The sequence below is a fragment of the Maudiozyma barnettii genome (genome assembly GCF_903064755.1).
Source record: "Maudiozyma barnettii strain CLIB 1767 genome assembly, contig: KABA2_03, whole genome shotgun sequence".
Lineage (NCBI taxonomy): Eukaryota > Fungi > Ascomycota > Saccharomycetes > Saccharomycetales > Saccharomycetaceae > Maudiozyma > Maudiozyma barnettii.
The window spans coordinates 131,303-149,059 of record NW_024545240.1 but is presented as its reverse complement, the minus strand read 5'-3'; the positions used below and the strand labels follow the sequence as shown (position 1 = coordinate 149,059).

The following is a 17,757-nucleotide window of genomic DNA, read 5'->3' as shown; positions in this document are numbered from 1 at the left end:
TTAAAACATGATTTAGATATTGAATGAGGTATGTTATATAGGTTATCTGTTGTAATATCAACGATTCATGTTTAATAATAAATATGATTTAGATAGTATGGTTATTTTTCTTGTCGATGTAGTGGAATCCATGGACTGAAAAAACAATATATATTGGTGAAAGTAGACATACTACAAATTTTAAGGATCGATTAAAACTAAAACTATCATGGATTAGTGTGTTTAATTTAGTTACTTGGGATATTAGGGTCAACAGTCAGTCTTGTTGAATCACTTGATAATTCAGTGGTGCATATAATAATTGGAACAGAAAAGTCGATATTGACAGAAATTATGTGGGATCAATATATCTCGAATGTGTTACGAAACGCGTTATAGTATGAAACAAATATTACGTAATGATTAGATAATATGAGAAACCGATTGTCGAGAAAAATACATAATATATAAAGACAGAGAATTCTGAACTTACATTCTAAGTTAGATTATGTTCGTTCTATAAATTATATATAATATAAAAAATCACTTACAAATATAAAAGAAAAGTATAACATATACACTTTGCTTTCTTAACACACGTTATCAAGCTAATACCTATATCTCTCTACCTGCCACTATATAATATGAACGAATATAAGTCTAACCACAGTATGTCTGCTTCAGCTCAGATATTAGTTTACATTAACTGAGTTAATATAATAATATATTTTAATGCTTCGACTCTCTTGTTTGTTTACCATAGCAATACTGTACAAATTGTGTATCGACAACCTGATTGAATAATGTCTTCGGTCTTGTTAAATAACTGCATTCGTTAAATTCGTTGATATATCTATGTCAGAAATTAAGAGTAATATACACCACACTTAACTTCAATAGGTAAAGAAATACCTTTAAGCACAATTATAGATAACAGTCAACAATAGATAGCAGTCAACAATATAAGAGCCAACCATTGATAAGAATCAAATTAAACAGAGATGAAAGGTGTGATTGAGGAAATAAAATATTTAAAGAAAGTGATATAAAAGGAAGCTCTTAATATAATATATAAAGATATCAAATATTCTACAATACGTAAAATATATATATAATAAAAGAGACCCATCGATTATCGTATTATAAAATGTCCGAATTGAAACAATCAAAGTTTGCAGAGACTAATAAAGGCAAACACTCTATCTCAGGTTCTCTAAACTAATGTTGGCCTTTTTAGGGCTGTTGCTATATTTAACACATATTAGGTAATCTTGCATGCTTCTTGGGATATTCTAGCTCTCTTGATTTCATATATTTTTTGTCAATAATATTGTCTCAGGCATTAGTGGTTTCAGAACAGGTTGAAATTGGTTTTTCTCAAAATAATATGTCAGTCATTGACAATTATACATTATTAGGTTGTATAGTGTAGTGGTTATCACTGTCGGTTTTGATCCGACCAACCCCGGTTCGAATCCGGGTACGACCTTTCTTTTTATTTTAATTGTTTAGTTCTGGGTGTATGGGTGTGTCAAGTGTTTACAGTTATAAAGTTAAAGTTGATAATAATGGACATCTTCTTATCTATTCTCATCCAAGAGAAAAGAAAATAATTCAATGCAATTGAATTACATTTGTGGTGATTTATCCAATTAAATATTATAGAATCTGTTTCTAGTTTGATCATTATTTGGTATATTTTGCTAAAGTATAACGGTGCAATTATTAGTGGTTTTTAACGTTATAGATAACCTTCGGTATGGATGTTCTGAACAAGCTACTAAATGTCGAAAATGTTGAAGATATTAGCGTAGAGGTTTCTGAAATCGAACAAGACATATATACTTCCTTTATTAAAAATACCAATGATTTTACGAAGTCTCATCCATCGCTGAACAATGGGGTCAGCTTGTCAAAGGATCTTACTGTTTCGCAACATAAAGAAAAGCAAGTCAACGAATCTATTGAAAATATTATTCCCGAACTCCAAACATACTTAAGGAATTTTAATTCACAACTCTCTGACTTCACTACCGAATTAAGATTTATAAGACATAAATCTGCAGAATTAAAGAACTTATTAGAAAATAATTCTAGAAAACTTTCAAAAATCAGTCCATTAGTGAATGACTTAATAATACCTCCAAAAATTATAAAATCCATAATACACGATAAGATAACATCGTCATGGCAGGATAATATATTATTCATCAAGGATAAAGAAGAAATATATTCAAAATACAAGAAGGAAAGAAGCAATTCCGAATCAAACAATAACACCCAAAGTGGCATGATTATTTTGCCTAAGGACTTCGATAACCTATGTCAATTACTAGAAATATTGAAAACGATCATTCTCGAGAGATCAAAGAAATTTATAATATCAAGAATTAAAATTCTTAGAAGTGGACGTCCGATCCCATCCCAGAGAGTACAACAACAAATGTTGCATGTGAGGCAGATATACTCATTTATTATTGAAAATAACTATTCTTTAGCTCTAGAAATTCGCCAAGCATATGCATACACAATGAAATGGTACTATAAGGAGTATTTTAGCCGTTATATTAGATCTTTAACTATTTTGCAATTTAAGAATGTTGACACTCAGTATTCCTTAGGGAATATATTGGTCAACAGCAACAATGCCAACGGTGGAGGTAGTTTCGCTTCAACACTTTTCGGTAATTATCTTGGATCTAGTTTTACAACTACTGTTACAAATGATATGATAAATGAATATTTCCAAATCTTAAAAAGGTTGACAATTTTGACACAAGAAGATAATACAGTAATGGTATCGCAGATAGCTGAACATAACAATAACGTAAATTATATTGAAATAGGTTTTAAAAACCTAAACTTAGCTATCCTGGATAATTTCACTGTCGAATTTAATTTTATGAAGAGCTTCTTTCAAATTTCCACTAATGTCGCAGAAATTCATGGTTTATTGGAACAGATATTTAAACCAACTTTTGATGAAGCTATGGTTTATACAGAAAATGTATTGATTACTCAGTATGTTTATGACATATTTGGTGTACTGATTAGTATTAGGGTCGCAAATCAGCTTATCATTGAGAGTAGGAAGAGGTCAATTGGAGCAATTGAAGATTACATGGAAGATCAATTGATGTCACTGTGGCCAAAATTCCAACAATTAATTGATTGGCAAGCTGAGTCGTTGAATTCAATTGATGTTAGTCAACTTATATTAAAAAAGGAGACGGTGTATTCATCGCCAAATGATTTGACAATTAGTTTCGCTTATTTTCTTAAAAGTTTATTGATACTCACAACATCTGCGGTACCTGATAATGCTAATTCGAGTCATGAGAGTTTATCTACCATTGAAGGTAATGACTCCACTATAAATATGAATACTGATGATCAAGCTGTGGACGATACATCAGAGCCATTATATAATTCCATAATAAGGATAAGAAACGTATTTGAGATGGTGATGACAAAATTCAGTAAAACGTTAGATTCTCCAGAAAAATTTCTTTCAATTAATTATATGCACCTTTACAATATGTTAGAACAGCAAAATCTATTGTTATTGGAAGCAAATGAAATTGGCCAGATGGAAAATGATAACCCTATTCTCAAAGACACAGCATTTCACTACAAGACATTAGTAGAGGCATTTAATAAAACTTAAATAATTAATTCGTAAGTTTATCTTTTGATTGTCTGTAATACACATCTATATACGTATAAATACTAGGCGACATGCATATTGTTTTCTGCGCTAGAATCCCTCAGGAACACCCTTTGCATGTCTTTCTTTAACTTTAATGTATATCCCTCCATTTTTAAAACCAAACCATTGATACTCCCTCGTATCTCCGCTATTTTGAAGATCCTGAATAATTTTATAACTCGTTAAATCAGAATACGGAACCCCCAAGTTAGGATCAAAATATTTACAGCTTCTGTTATTAATGAGACATGACTTTTTGACATTATTATTACTGGTATATATACCCATAGGTGCAGGTGTAGAAATTTTTAAGTCTTCATTTTTAACTTCAGTGGTCTTCAGAACTTTCTCAAATTTTCTATCGAATTCACCAAACATACGAAATGTGGTCAATATATCTAGATTAGGAACAAGTTCAATTTCCTCTTTTTCTATGCCGTCTGCTTCAAATAATAAGTCAGCATCTGATATTCTTGACTGAACTAATGGTTTGAATGCGTCTGACGAGTGATGATTCCTATCAGGGTTTAAATAATCAAAAAAGTTAGGGCTATCAAATTCAGTTGAAAATGTTAGATTTGGAGTTATTGAGAATTGAGTAATAAAATTTTTTGATACCTGTTGAACTGGGCCTTCGTAAATCAGTTTAAGTTTTTCCATATCGTCAGCTTCTGTAGAGGTTATTGATTGTGGTGAACCCTCTTTTGATGATGTAGGTGAACCTGGTGAGAGTTGCATCTCATTTGTAGACGGCGAAAGGTTCGTATCAGTCCCGATGATCGCAATACTTGGTTTCGTATCGAAACTTACCCGCTTCTTTCTATTCTCATGATTTGTTAGTTCCGGAGGATTACTTTTAACGTCAAGGTTTAGACCAAATGTGGTGGAACTTTTGTTCGGTGGAGTTGTATCCTCTGAATCTCCCTCCAAAGACGTTGCCAGATTTGTAATTTCATGTGTTCCAGTTATATTTTTATCTTGCGTCGAAGAGTGACGAGATTTTTTTGGCATCTCTGTACTGGAAGTTTTCACCAAGGGGATCTCCTTAGATTCATGAATATTTTTAGTGTCATCAGGGTTAATATGCAAACCTTCTGAATCCAGTTTCACATTTCTATCATGGGTTTTTGTATTGTTTTCATCGATACCGTCACTTTTTAAGGGAAGCCCCAGTTTAACCTCTTCATACTCGTCATGATTGGCTGTATTTGATTGGTTTGTATTTTTTACATCAATACTATCCTCTGTATCTTTCTTTTTAGCTTTTCTTACATATTTTCTCTTCTTTTTTTCTCTTTTCTTTAGTTCTTCAGACCAATATCTTTCATCTTCAATTTCTACAGCTGGAGAGACATTCCAAGCAGTAGAAAGCAATGTTTCTACAATTTCTTGGGGTTTGAATTTAAGTTTCTGTCTTTGTTGTAATGCTAATCTTGATTTTTTTTTTGATAATTCCAATTCTTTATATTTGTTTAAACTTAATAAATTAAATTTCTCAGTTTCTAGAGCAACTCTCATTCTATCTTCTTGAGTAAGTATATGTTCAATAGCCTTCTCTCTTGTCTTTCTTAATCTTTCTTGAATAATTTTACGTTTTTCTTCTGCGTGTGACAAGTTTTCATAAACTTTCAGTTTGTTAGCCACAACAGATGATCTCTTAGAGGTACGTCTCTCCGCTTGTAATAGACTTTCAGGGTTCAATTGAACAGAATCATGTCTTCTCCGTTTTACAGGTTGTTTGGATGTAGTATCATCCTTTACAATGCTCTTTTTTTTTATTATATTGGTAGTACGTTTTCTTTTTTGTCTCTTTCTTTGTTGTAATTTTTCCTCTCTAAGAATTGCAGCTTCTTCATCAGACTCCTCTACTATCTCATTGTTATTATCAGAATCACTACTAAATACCATATCTTCATCTTGGTTTGCCTCCGTTTCTGATTCATCCACTGATTTGGATTTCCTATGAGAAGTGGGTTGTGCATCAAAATCTTCATCATCCTCATCTTCTTTGAAAAGTAAATCTAATTCATCCTGATCAAAGTGTTCCGTTCTCTTTTGCATTTCATCTAGTTCTTGTTCCAACAATGCTTTCATTTTATTCCCAGCATTTGATCTTCTTTCCCTGGTATTCATAAGGTACTCAGGTTCACTCGCCTCGGAATCCGAGCTAGATAGCGAAACCAGTTCAGACATTGCTATGTGGGGTAGTGTTGTAGTTTTATGAAGTGTTCTTTCCACTCCCTGTTGATGTATAAATATATACTATAAATGTAATACGTATTGTGTTGGTATGTATGTTCTTTTAATCAAAGCTCTTGGATTAGCGTTACAATTGTAATTTGGCGGTTACGTTTTCTTGACGCTTCGCTTCTTGTTGTTGTTATTTTTTTTAGTTTTCCGATTTTTATATAATTTATTCTTATATATGTATTATAGACGTAAAGAACTTAGAACCCCATAATTTGGAAGTATAAGAATGAACACTAGAAGGAAGTTCATATGGCATATCATTATAACTCTGCGTCAGTCTTACCTTTAATTAGGCGTGTTCAAGTTCTTTGTCATTAGTTAAGGAACTGGATGGTTCTTCATCGATGAATTGAGGGATGGCGCTACTTAAATATGATGGGACACCATCCGCCGTTGCACCTGTATCCAACAGATCATTCCCTTCTGTATTGAATCCCATTAGGTCATCCTCTGCTAGTGCGTCTAATTCAGCGTCTAATTCGTCCTCATCTATATCGTCAACGTCTAAAGAATTTGTATTCATATTTAAAGCATTTTGTAATTCTTCACCCTTTTCAATTAAATCTACCATTTCATCTTGCATGTCTTCTAATTTATCTATGTCGATCTTACCATATTGGGATTTCAATGCCTTATTGCTTTGTTTCAAAGCGTTTACGCTAACCATTGTATTTGCTAATGTATCACTCATCATTTTAGATTGAGTCATTGACCAATCTTGATTATCTAAGGATTCCCTCATTTGTTCTAATTTCTTTCTTTTATTTAATAATTTCAATGCTTGTGCTCTCAAAGGTTTCTGTCCCGCTGGAGAACGGACGTTACTTAATCTTTTTTGAATAGTTTGTAGTTGTATATTTATTTGAGAGATTTGAGTATCTAATTGTGATATTTTTGATTGAAGCCCCTGTTGAGCCTGAGTCATTGCTTGGTTAGACTCCTTCATGAGTTGTTCATGGCTCTTCTTATTACCGTAACCAAATATTCTGTTCATCAGGCTATGAGTGCTTATATAGATATGTTTATTGTTGTGTATAAGGGGTGGGTGATACCTTTCTTTTTATGAAAAAACTCCTTTCTTTTTAATATGTAACACTAAATGAAATCAATAATCAGTTCTTTAAAATAGCAAAAAGTATGACAGTGTAGTATTGATTTTTATTGTAATGATGGGTACTCCAATATAAAGTATGTCTATTGCATGGTTAAAATAGTTCATGTTAAAAGTATTAATGTAATATCTGTATTTTTCCTAAAATTATTTTCATTTTATAAATTTTTGGTTTTGATTTTTTTTTAACGTTTATTAATAAAAAATACAAGTTTGGTACTTATTCTGATATATAATTAAACATATGATTCAGTAAACAAAACTTCATAAGTGACAGACAAAAAAATAAACATTTTTATTGAGAAACATCCATCTTTCAAAGATACTTTAATAATTATGTAAAACTATATACAATATTTCTAAAAAAAGTAGAGAGTTTTCCTATTTTCTTTTTCCAATCATAATACAAGTCGTTATGTTAATAAAATTTTAAATTATTTATTTATTTTTGAGCTTTAATGTAATCAGCCAGAGCATCAATTGTAATTAAAGGAACATCATATTTTTTACCGAATTCTTTACAATCATCTAATCTCATCATTGAACCGTCACGATCGTTAACCAGCTCACAAATGACACCGACAGGTTGTAATCCACTCAATTGACATAAATCAACGGCTGCTTCAGTATGACCTCTTCTATTTAAGACACCGCCATCAACTGCTCTTAGAGGACAAATATGACCTGGTTTCAAGAAATCTGTAGGTTTAGCATCTGGTTTAGCCAAAGTTTTGCAAGTCAAAGCTCTATCATGAGCAGAAATCCCTGTAGTTGTTCCTTCAGCAACGTCGACAGTAATAGTGTAAGCAGTACCATGTCTATCGTCTGCGTTCGAAACATAATTCATTCCAGTTCTTAATAAAGGTAAATCTAACCTATCGGCAAATTTATTACTCATAGGGGTACAAACGTAACCTGAAGAATGACGTACTAGGAATGCCAAATGTTCTGTAGTAACGTTTTCAGCAGCACAAATCAAATCCCCTTCATTTTCACGACTTTCATCGTCCATTACAATAACGAATTTATTTTGTTTAAAGTGTTCTATAGCTTGATCAATTGGCATAAAAGACATTGTGTAGGGTTAGAGTAGTTTGTTTGTTTGTTTGTTTGTGTATGTATGTATGTATGTATGTATGTATATACGGCTGTGTATATGTCTGTGACTGAGTACTAAGAGTGGCAAACACCGTCGAAAGCAATAATACGAATCCACCTGACCCTTTATATATAATTACCAAATCGAACGAATGAGCTGAAATTGTTTGGCTTCTCTCTTCTCTCCCCCCAGCAAGAAGTGAAACTTTTCAGTTTTCGTTTTTCTGCTTTCTCGTCGCAGAAGAGGCTGGGGGTGGCAGGGAAGGGGAAGGGAGAGAGGGATGCCACTACTGGAAGAAGAACAGCAAAATCCAATAACTTTATGACGATCATCATCACCATCATCATCACCATCACCATCACCACTTTCTGAATACGAACGGGGTGTCACCCCAGTGAATACCAACTGAGTTATGTAATATTAATAATATCTACGAGCACTTATCCGTCCGCTGCTGCGTGTCTTTCAGTGCTGAAAAATAAATTTCCCGGTCGTTGCCGTTGCCGTTGCTTAGTCATCTGGAAGGAGAGGTGGGCTGTGAACTGAAATGGATATATCGTCGGTTGCTATGTAAGCGGAAGTGTAATACAGTTTATTGAGTTCAGCAGTTGTATTATTAAGCAATTAGTCAATGAGATTTTGTTTGAGGTTTCAAGAAATTGATTGACGGGTTTGGCATTTGTGTAATTACGTTGTTATGGAAAGTGGCACGGAACGGAAATCGGTTTCTCTCGTAGCGGATGTATGTATGTACGTATATATGTGAAGTGAAGTGATCTAATGAAAGTAGACAGATACCAAATGCCTGTCCCTGTCTCGTCACAGTATGCCTATATGGCATTTGGTATTTGGTATTTGGTACTGTTTGCCATACAAAATTGTTAGACGCGTAAAATTTTTATATACATTATACCATTTCTATCGCGTAAAATATATAGACCGTAACTCTTTCACTCGAAACTGTAAGAAATTGAATACTGAAAGTTTCATCTATATAAGCTATCAGACACTTTCATAATTACTTTATATTCTTTAATCAATCAATTAAAAACACACACCAAAAAGGGAAGTTTTTTGTTTTTTGCATTATGGACGTGGATATTGAAGATATTTTAGCAGAATTGAATACAGACTCTACTGCGGTAGACTATTCAGGTAATCCCTTAAGTGACGGTATTAGTACTAACGCATCCACTCTATATAATAACACTTCATCTTCATTTCCTATAGCAGACGGTAAACATGCGACACCCTCTGATAAATTAAATCACATACGATCAAATACGTCACCTTCAATCTCCGCAGAACACGATTATTCAAGTTTCATAACGCTTTGGAGAAATGAACGTTGTGCTCCTGAATTATTACCTTACCCTCATCATTTGATGACTAGGATGATTATGAGAATTCAAGATCAATTAGAAAGATTGGAAATTATCTCAATGGATTTTATGGGTCAATCCTCTACCACCACCACCACCACAACGAATAAACCGGTTAATAATAATAATATGCTACCTTTACTATGTATGGAAGCAGAATTAGAAAGAATAAAATTTGTAATTAGAAGTTACATTCGTTGTAGATTATCGAAAATTGATAAATTTAGTCTTTATTTAAGACAAATAAATGAACAAAGAGAAGAAGACCACGACGACCAAGATAATGATTCACTGATGCCTTTGGAACATATATTGTCTAAGGATGAAATGGTATATTATCAACGACATTCAGAAATGATTTTGAAATTGTTTAATGAGACAACTTTAAAACATTTACCACCAGAATTACAAGCAATTAATGATACGACAGGAACAATTTCCATGATTGATGAACCAGATTGGAATAAATTTGTATTTATAAAAGTAACAGGACCTACAGATAAATCTTTTAATAATGATCCCTTGTTAAGAAACGGTTCAAATGGTAAATATTTTTATGAAGTTATTATACCAGAATTAGAAGAAGATGTAGAATTATTTATCGGTAGTATTTATGTCATGAGGTATAGTGTCATAAAAAATTTATTATTGGACGGGAAAGTAATTCTAATATGAAATATACATATACATAATCAATAAAAACATAAGATAGAGTCATTGAATAATCCAGCTGCTTTACGAGATTCTAATGCAACAGGATATTAAAGCCAAGATTAAAGGGTTTTTTCTTTGGCGATAATGTTAAATATTAGAATAACGTAATTTTATGATGATAACTTATTTTAAATAAATATATAAATATATTATTCATAAAACTTAAATCACTTTGTACGATAATGATATGGGGGTTTTAAAAAATATGCGCAAGCCCGGAATCGAACCGGGGGCCCAACGATGGCAACGTTGGATTTTACCACTAAACCACTTGCGCTATTAATTTATAATAGTTTTTAAAAAAGATTGTCAATTTAACAGAATTAAAATGTTTGGTTTTAATTAAACGTTTATTTGGAAAAATTAGTTTCTGCGAACCCAGATTGGCAAGATTGTAAGAAATTAAGAGTACTATACACCACACTTAATTTCAATAGGTAAAGAATAACCTTTAAGTGTCGGAACTATATTATAAGAGGGATAATGACCAAGGTTATGATCTATTGATATATTCATCCCGCAATGATCTATTGATAAGTTCATCCCGCAACAACTTAATAATAGATTGCTTACGCCACTATCGAGTGAGTTTATAATCACGACAAAGAAAAATCAAACATATATAAATGGAACAATATTTCATTTATGAATATAATTGTTTCCATAATTTACTTTATATATTTTTATATAAGATATAAAAAGATCAGACTACTATAAGTTGATTTTGTAATATAATAAAATTTGTTCAGTTAAATAGAAGATGTCTAATATTCAATTTTCCCATCATTAAGCACAATTATAGATAACAGTCAACAATAGATAGCAGTCAACAATATAAGAGCCAACCATTGATAAGAATCAAATTAAACAGAGATGAAAGGTGTGATTGAAGAAATAAAATATTTAAAGAAAGTGATATAAAAGGAAGCTCTTAATATAATATATAAAGATATCAAATATTCTACAATACGTAAAATATATATATAATAAAAGAGACCCATCGATTATCGTATTATAAAATGTCCGAATTGAAACAATCAAAGTTTGCAGAGACTAATAAAGGCAAACACTCTATCTCAGGTTCTCTACAACATCATCTTTTATTGTGATAATAACTTATTGATGACGCAGCATAATAAATGTGCTTTTAGTACCACCTATATTTGAACAACAATCTACCCTTCAAAGAAAATGTAAAGATAGCCAATCTTATACAAAGGTTAGACCTACAACATATTACTTTCAGAAGTTCTTCTGATTTCTACATTGGCTTAGAGTTTATTTGAATTAAACTCATTTACTTAATTTTTCACTATGTATTACTCTTTTATCTCATAATTTCTTCATGATTTAGGGAGTTGGTCAACTGGTTTCTACATTTACTTAAACATTAAATATCGCTGTTGTATTTAGTTCAACAATATAAACAATTGGCGCAACTAATTGAAAATACATAGACAACTGCATCATATAATTAACTCTTTTAAAGAAAATAAGACATCTCTCATCTAATACTTTAAAGGGTATATCCAAAAGAGTACCACATTTGGATAGTAAAATTCAGTTAAATAAGTCTTTATTATCAAAATATGTTAGAGAACATTCAAATAAAAGTAAATAATTTATCTAACACTTCAGTAAAATCTGCTTCAAATATTTAAAAACTCAGCAGAAACAGTGCTTGTCGACAAAATATCCTCAAACAATTTTAATAATATTCAATTAATGAACGGACTAAAATATGTAATATTATAGGGGTTCTATCCTTCCACCTCTGTCAAAATACCCCTAATGATGACCAAAATAATTAGTTTAACATAAAAAACACATAATGCGATGTATCATGAAAGATATATAAACTTTCAAAGAGAAGGGGAAGATTTTGATGATTGATTTCCACAACAGGAATATATATTTGCAGGATATCATATCATGCTTATGAATACAGTATGCAAATTATCACCTAACGAAATGCCTATATGCATTTTGGAGTCGTTGCTAAAGTAGATATGTTAACCCATACTTACTTTCAGAGCTGAACACCTCATATGTTGGATTAAATAAACGATGCCACATTTATAACTATTGTAATTCTTTCAAAACACATATATGTATAAAAACTCTTTTGCAAATCGTTGTTATCTGTACACGAACTCACTTCGAGACAAAATTAAGGTCAATAACAAAGCGATGCCCTGAAGTCTTTTTGGATTTGTAGATCAACAGATAAAGAATCAAAATCGAAATAATATTATACATTAGATGGTAGTCTTCGATGGATGTTACTTAACTTATTATTGAAATAATTACACATACTGTATTTTTCTATATTCTATCGTATATGCTACGAGTTGAATTTTTATGAGGAATGAATATAGATAGAAACGATAGTAATCGTGAACAGCGCAAGACCAATTCATTTATTGGAATCCTTAGTGCAGCAGGTAGAACAATAATATACAGACTCACGACTTTTTATTTAAGAATACCATTGAAATTATTCCGTCCACCTCGATTTGATTATTTACATTATCTTAGAGTGGTATACGCTAAGGATAATCTTTCGCAAGATACAAAATTTTATCAAAGGTCACCAATCCATTTACTTAATCATGCATTAAACAAATACGGTTGGAAAGTGATACCTGAAAGAATTCTACCTCCTTTGTTACTAAATTCTGTTACTGGGATTGTATTATATACTACCTATTTACAAACCGTTTCTTATTCAAACAAAGATACACCAAAGAGTTCTTTGAGTTATTATACCAATGTTTATAAAGCTGGCTGGTGTGCTGGTGTTGTGCAGGCTCTGGTATCTTCACCTATTGATGCAATATTTGCTAGACAAAGTATGGATGAACTTGTTAAACAAATGAATAAACATGACAATCTATGGAAATATGGTTGGAAGAAATGGAAACAAATCGGACTTGTTGGTTGTTATGGTGGATTTTTATTGACTTTATTTAAGGAATCATTTGGATTTGGTACATATTTTTGGTCATTTGAATATATTAAGGAGCATTACAAAGATGATTTTAGGGATTCTCAATATATAAATCAGTCTATTATATTTGTATCTGGTGTTACAGCAGCTATATTTTTACAAATGATTCAATATCCTATTAGTAAAATAGAGAAATTACATTTTAAACGACTTGAAGCTATCGATATAACCATTGCAGCTACAAAACCTCAAACATTTTTGAACGAATCAAGAAATAATTGGCGAAATAGACATATGCATCTATATCGTAATGCATATCGTGAAACTTTCACTCATTTAAGACAAGTACATGGTGGCCATCATTTACAATTTGTCCGATGGCTATATAAGGGGTTTCTTCGTAACACAGCTGCTGTAATACCGGGAACTACAGCAGGGTTATTGTTTCTAAACTATTTAAGATCCCAAACAGAATTCCAACCTTCACTCAAACCCACTCAGGTCACCTTCACAAGTTAACCATGTCTCATCATTTATCGATTGCATATCACGATCTGTAATGCTCTTGTGGGCTTCCTTTTACATCATATCTTTCCCTCACTTACCACTGAATAAACACTGGTGTCACAACAAGTCGGAGGTCTAACGACTAACGCCGGACTCACGCACGGTCCCACGTAATTGGTCAACCGAATCCAGTCGTTTACAGCAGTCTCTGTGTTGTGAATGTTGTTGTTATTGCAATTATTGCAATTGTTGGTAATTATCGTTGCTCATCGCAAAAATGAAATTTCAAAATTTTTCGTTTTTTCGGTTTTGTCACACAGAGAGAAGCAAAGGAGTCCCATCTGTCTGTCTCTCTTTAATGTGCGAACGGAATAACCAATATTCTTTCATTATCTGTCTGCTGATTCCCATTTAGATAGATAGATTTATGTAGATTAGAATGAGTTGNTAACATTTTAATACTATTCTTTACCCTTATTATTATTATTATTATTATTATTATTATAATAAATAAATAAATTGCGATTTCTTCTCTGGTTTGATCTGAATTTGGCAAAGTACGTAGTAATTCAAACGAATAGGACAAATTATAATTGATAGTTACAAATATATATATTTGAGTTGAGTTTGACATTAGCAATGATACCAGAAGATACTATCACTATGAGATCTAGAAAGAATTCGATTACAAGTATGACTAGTTTAACAAAGGTTACCAGTACATCCACTATTACTAGTACCAAAGGTTCTACTGTTACAAAACGTACTATAAATTTGAGTCGTACTCGTACAAATACCGTCACTAGTAGTAATGGAACAAGTCGTTCTGCTAGTCAGACACGTAGCCGTAGTAGTAGTATATTCAGCAGAAGATTATATTCATTCCAGGATTTACCATTTTGGCAACAAGATAATGATAAAATTTTAACAGGTTACGTGAGAGAAACTAATTCATTCTCTAAATGTATTCGATCATTATTTTATTTTAATAATGAATCTGTAAATATTTATTCTCATTTGATCCCTTCAATTGCATACCTATGTTTATCTTTATTTTTGATAGATACTTTTTTGATTCCCAGTTTCCCAACTACTTCAACTTCAGATTACGTTTTTATTAATGTCTTTTTAATGGGTGCATTCTTTTGTATGCTTTGTAGTGGTTGTTTCCATTGTTTAAAACAACATTCCGAAAAATATAGTAATTTTTGGAGTAAATTAGACTATTTAGGTATCATCATATTAATTGCTTGTTCAATGATATCTTTAGTCTATTTTGGTTATTTTGATCATCTAGCATATTTTAAATTTTTTGTGGGTTTAACATGTGTATTAGCAATCCTATGTTCTATGGTAGTAATGCATGAAAAATTTAATGTGGCTAAATATAGACCATTAAGAGCTGGATTTTTCGCTACATTTGGTCTTTCAGGTATTATCCCATTAGCTACAGGGTTTTATATATTTGGATTCCATGGTGTTTTACAAAGAATTAACCTTACTTTTGTCTTGTGGGAAGCATTATTTTATATTGTCGGAGCAACATTATATGGTTTAAGAATCCCAGAGAGTATTTTACCAGGAAAATTCGATCTTGTTGGTAGTTCTCATCAAGTTTTCCATTGTTTGGTCGTTGCAGGTTCTGTATGCCATTTAAAAGCTGTCATCGAATCCTATAGATTAGTTCACTCCAACTTCAAGAAATAGAAAAGCTCAACAGGATGAAATACAATAGCATCAACTACTGCCAACACAATTTTTATAGATATAACTAACTTTATTCTTACTCTTCCTATTTGAAATATATATATATATATACACTTGAGGTCATTTTAGTATGTGTCACAGTTATAAGTTATAATACCGTCATTTTCAACGAGGTACAGACCAGAAAATGTGCTTATCCAACTGCCCCGCTAGAGGTTCGATCGGCTGAATTTATTTAAAGGAAGAAAGAATACGAGAATGGGAGAGAGAGACACCCTTTGGAATATATAATTCAGATGTAAGAAGTCATCAAGAACGGATAAAACAAAGTACACTCAAGAGGTACAGTAAAAATTATAGGTTGACTATGAGCACCAATTTAACTAGACAAGCCTTGACGGCGTACAGACATGGCCTGAGGGCTACAAGAGTGGCATTTAATGAAGACACAAGATTACTTCTTGCAGCTAGACAGAAAATGAGACAAGGAATGCTAGCACCAGAGAATCCAGATATACCTATTGAAAAACAGATTAAACTAATGGAAGATGTGGCTCAGTTCCTAAGAAAGAATATCGTTCAAGGGAAACGAGTGGAGACGACTTCAAGTAATGAAAAACCTACATATCATTTGAATTTGCATAAAGATACTGAACTAGGAGATAATGATGAGATCAAGAACATTAGTAAAAGAAACACACTGACATCGGGCGCTACATCGGGTGGGGGTTGTTGTGGAGGTAGTGGCAAAGCTCACTAATAACATTGCTAACCGATTAATTACACATCTTTTGAATGTTCTTTAAACCTCATGTAAATAAATGAAAAGATAAAAGAGAGACGGATACGAGAAAACAATATGTATACTGGTAATGAATCTACGAATATCATAGATACTCATCCAATATTGTCCATTTTCTATACTAATATACGCATATATAAATGCATTAATAATATATGTAAATAACGGAATTAATAAACTCCGAAGCACGTGTCCTGCAACTAGTAAGGGTAACCCGAAATTTTCTGGTTCTTCAATTTCTCAAGACCGAAAAATGTAAAACAAATTTAACGTTGTCGAAGGGAGAAATAGGTAGACAAACATTAATTTAAAAGGTCAAATAGAAATATTTTAAAGAATAAATAGAAAAGGAACCTTTGGTAACTCGATACAACAACAGAAATCAACCAAGTATTTATCAGGAATGCTGTCCAGAAGTGTAGGTCGTGCTTGTTACAGTACAAATATCACTCAGGATTTCATTAACGATCTGTTAGTGAGAGCCAAAGAGGCTACTACACATTCAGTTACTGCAAAGAACCAACAAACACAAAATAAAAGAACTAACAACAGAAATAATACCTCTAATTATAATAATAATCGTGGTCCTAGAACAGGGAATAATGGAAGTTATAAAATTGCTCAAAATGGTCAAAATAAAGAGAGATCATTTAACAATAGGAAATTCAATAGATATGACAGACAAGAATTCGATAACCGCAGTCATAAGGGTGAAGTAATGACAAATTCAAATGCAAAGAGTGATATTACTTTGCAACAACCTCAATTTGCTGATAAGAAAAACGCTGGGTCCGAATCTATTGATTTTATCGATATTATTCAAGATCAAGATAAGACAAAGACTCATTCCTCTAGAAAACCATTCACTCAAAGAAAGAGAGAATCAAGGGGTAAAAAGCCATATACTAGATCGACTGCAACGAGTAACTATCAGAACAGACAACGTCCTAAAGTTGAGGTAGCTTCTGAACTATATTATCCAGAGGATAATACTCCTGAATCTTTATTAAAATATTCTTCTGACATATATTCTATTCAATCGTCAAGGTCTAAAAATTTAGCTGTAAATGAATTGATAAACTCTAATTTCCCTGTAAATAGACAACCAAATTTTTCATCTACATCCAGATATACTCCTTTATTTCAAGGTACTAATTCATTTGGGAAATATATGCCTGCTCATTCTTTAATTTTACAACAAGAAGCTCAATTAAAGAACCATGCTGTAGAAAGTGATAATTTAAAATTTGCAATGGCAGTTAAAGGTAAATACAACCCATTATTATCCTTAACTTCAAAAGATTTCGAATCCATTTCTTCAAACAAAACAACTCAAGAAAGCCTTTTACAAAACAGCAAAGCTGTAGGACTTGCATTACAAAATAATGTAGATATGAATAGAGATCCAAAAAGATTTAACTTAATCTTTGAAGTTTGCTCCGGTCTAAAACCACTTTCTGAATTAAACAAATAATGGAATAGAAATAGTTTCCAACCATTTCTCTATTTCATAAAAATGTAAGTCATTAAAAATCTATATATATATT

The 17,757-nt window shown here is 32.0% G+C and overlaps 9 protein-coding genes and 2 non-coding genes across 11 annotated transcripts; 7 read left to right on the top strand and 4 right to left on the bottom strand.

The window, feature by feature from the left end:
* Positions 1-1,396: 1,396 nt before the first annotated feature.
* On the top strand, positions 1,397-1,468 carry KABA2_03S01650. Its single transcript has one exon. It is a non-coding gene; the product is annotated as a tRNA-Gln (tRNA).
* Positions 1,469-1,738: 270 nt separating this feature from the next.
* On the top strand, positions 1,739-3,646 carry VPS52 (Vps52p; the record flags this gene model as incomplete). Its single annotated transcript, XM_041549536.1, has 1 exon — positions 1,739-3,646. One exon carries the CDS (start codon positions 1,739-1,741, stop codon positions 3,644-3,646), a length of 1,908 nt encoding a protein of 635 aa, XP_041405470.1.
* Positions 3,647-3,736: 90 nt separating this feature from the next.
* On the bottom strand, positions 3,737-5,881 carry VPS72 (Vps72p; the record flags this gene model as incomplete). Its single annotated transcript, XM_041549535.1, has 1 exon — positions 3,737-5,881. One exon carries the CDS (start codon positions 5,879-5,881, stop codon positions 3,737-3,739), a length of 2,145 nt encoding a protein of 714 aa, XP_041405469.1.
* Positions 5,882-6,227: 346 nt separating this feature from the next.
* VPS60 (Vps60p) lies at positions 6,228-6,932 on the bottom strand (the record flags this gene model as incomplete). The annotated part of the gene is made up of 1 exon (XM_041549534.1): positions 6,228-6,932. One exon carries the CDS (start codon positions 6,930-6,932, stop codon positions 6,228-6,230), a length of 705 nt encoding a protein of 234 aa, XP_041405468.1.
* A 559-nt stretch (positions 6,933-7,491) lies between these two features.
* Positions 7,492-8,124, bottom strand: RIB3 (3,4-dihydroxy-2-butanone-4-phosphate synthase RIB3; the record flags this gene model as incomplete). The annotated part of the gene is made up of 1 exon (XM_041549533.1): positions 7,492-8,124. The coding sequence occupies one exon, from the start codon at positions 8,122-8,124 to the stop codon at positions 7,492-7,494; it is 633 nt and encodes a 210-aa protein (XP_041405467.1).
* A 1,112-nt stretch (positions 8,125-9,236) lies between these two features.
* On the top strand, positions 9,237-10,205 carry SLD5 (DNA replication protein SLD5; the record flags this gene model as incomplete). The annotated part of the gene is made up of 1 exon (XM_041549532.1): positions 9,237-10,205. One exon carries the CDS (start codon positions 9,237-9,239, stop codon positions 10,203-10,205), a length of 969 nt encoding a protein of 322 aa, XP_041405466.1.
* A 245-nt stretch (positions 10,206-10,450) lies between these two features.
* KABA2_03S01518 lies at positions 10,451-10,521 on the bottom strand. The gene has a single exon. It is a non-coding gene; the product is annotated as a tRNA-Gly (tRNA).
* Positions 10,522-12,612: 2,091 nt separating this feature from the next.
* Positions 12,613-13,713, top strand: KABA2_03S01496 (uncharacterized protein; the record flags this gene model as incomplete). The annotated part of the gene is made up of 1 exon (XM_041549531.1): positions 12,613-13,713. One exon carries the CDS (start codon positions 12,613-12,615, stop codon positions 13,711-13,713), a length of 1,101 nt encoding a protein of 366 aa, XP_041405465.1.
* Positions 13,714-14,394: 681 nt separating this feature from the next.
* IZH1 (PAQR-type receptor) lies at positions 14,395-15,408 on the top strand (the record flags this gene model as incomplete). The annotated part of the gene is made up of 1 exon (XM_041549530.1): positions 14,395-15,408. The coding sequence occupies one exon, from the start codon at positions 14,395-14,397 to the stop codon at positions 15,406-15,408; it is 1,014 nt and encodes a 337-aa protein (XP_041405464.1).
* A 367-nt stretch (positions 15,409-15,775) lies between these two features.
* On the top strand, positions 15,776-16,168 carry MZM1 (Mzm1p; the record flags this gene model as incomplete). Its single annotated transcript, XM_041549529.1, has 1 exon — positions 15,776-16,168. The coding sequence occupies one exon, from the start codon at positions 15,776-15,778 to the stop codon at positions 16,166-16,168; it is 393 nt and encodes a 130-aa protein (XP_041405463.1).
* A 445-nt stretch (positions 16,169-16,613) lies between these two features.
* Positions 16,614-17,684, top strand: RSM28 (mitochondrial 37S ribosomal protein RSM28; the record flags this gene model as incomplete). The annotated part of the gene is made up of 1 exon (XM_041549528.1): positions 16,614-17,684. One exon carries the CDS (start codon positions 16,614-16,616, stop codon positions 17,682-17,684), a length of 1,071 nt encoding a protein of 356 aa, XP_041405462.1.
* Positions 17,685-17,757: the final 73 nt, after the last annotated feature.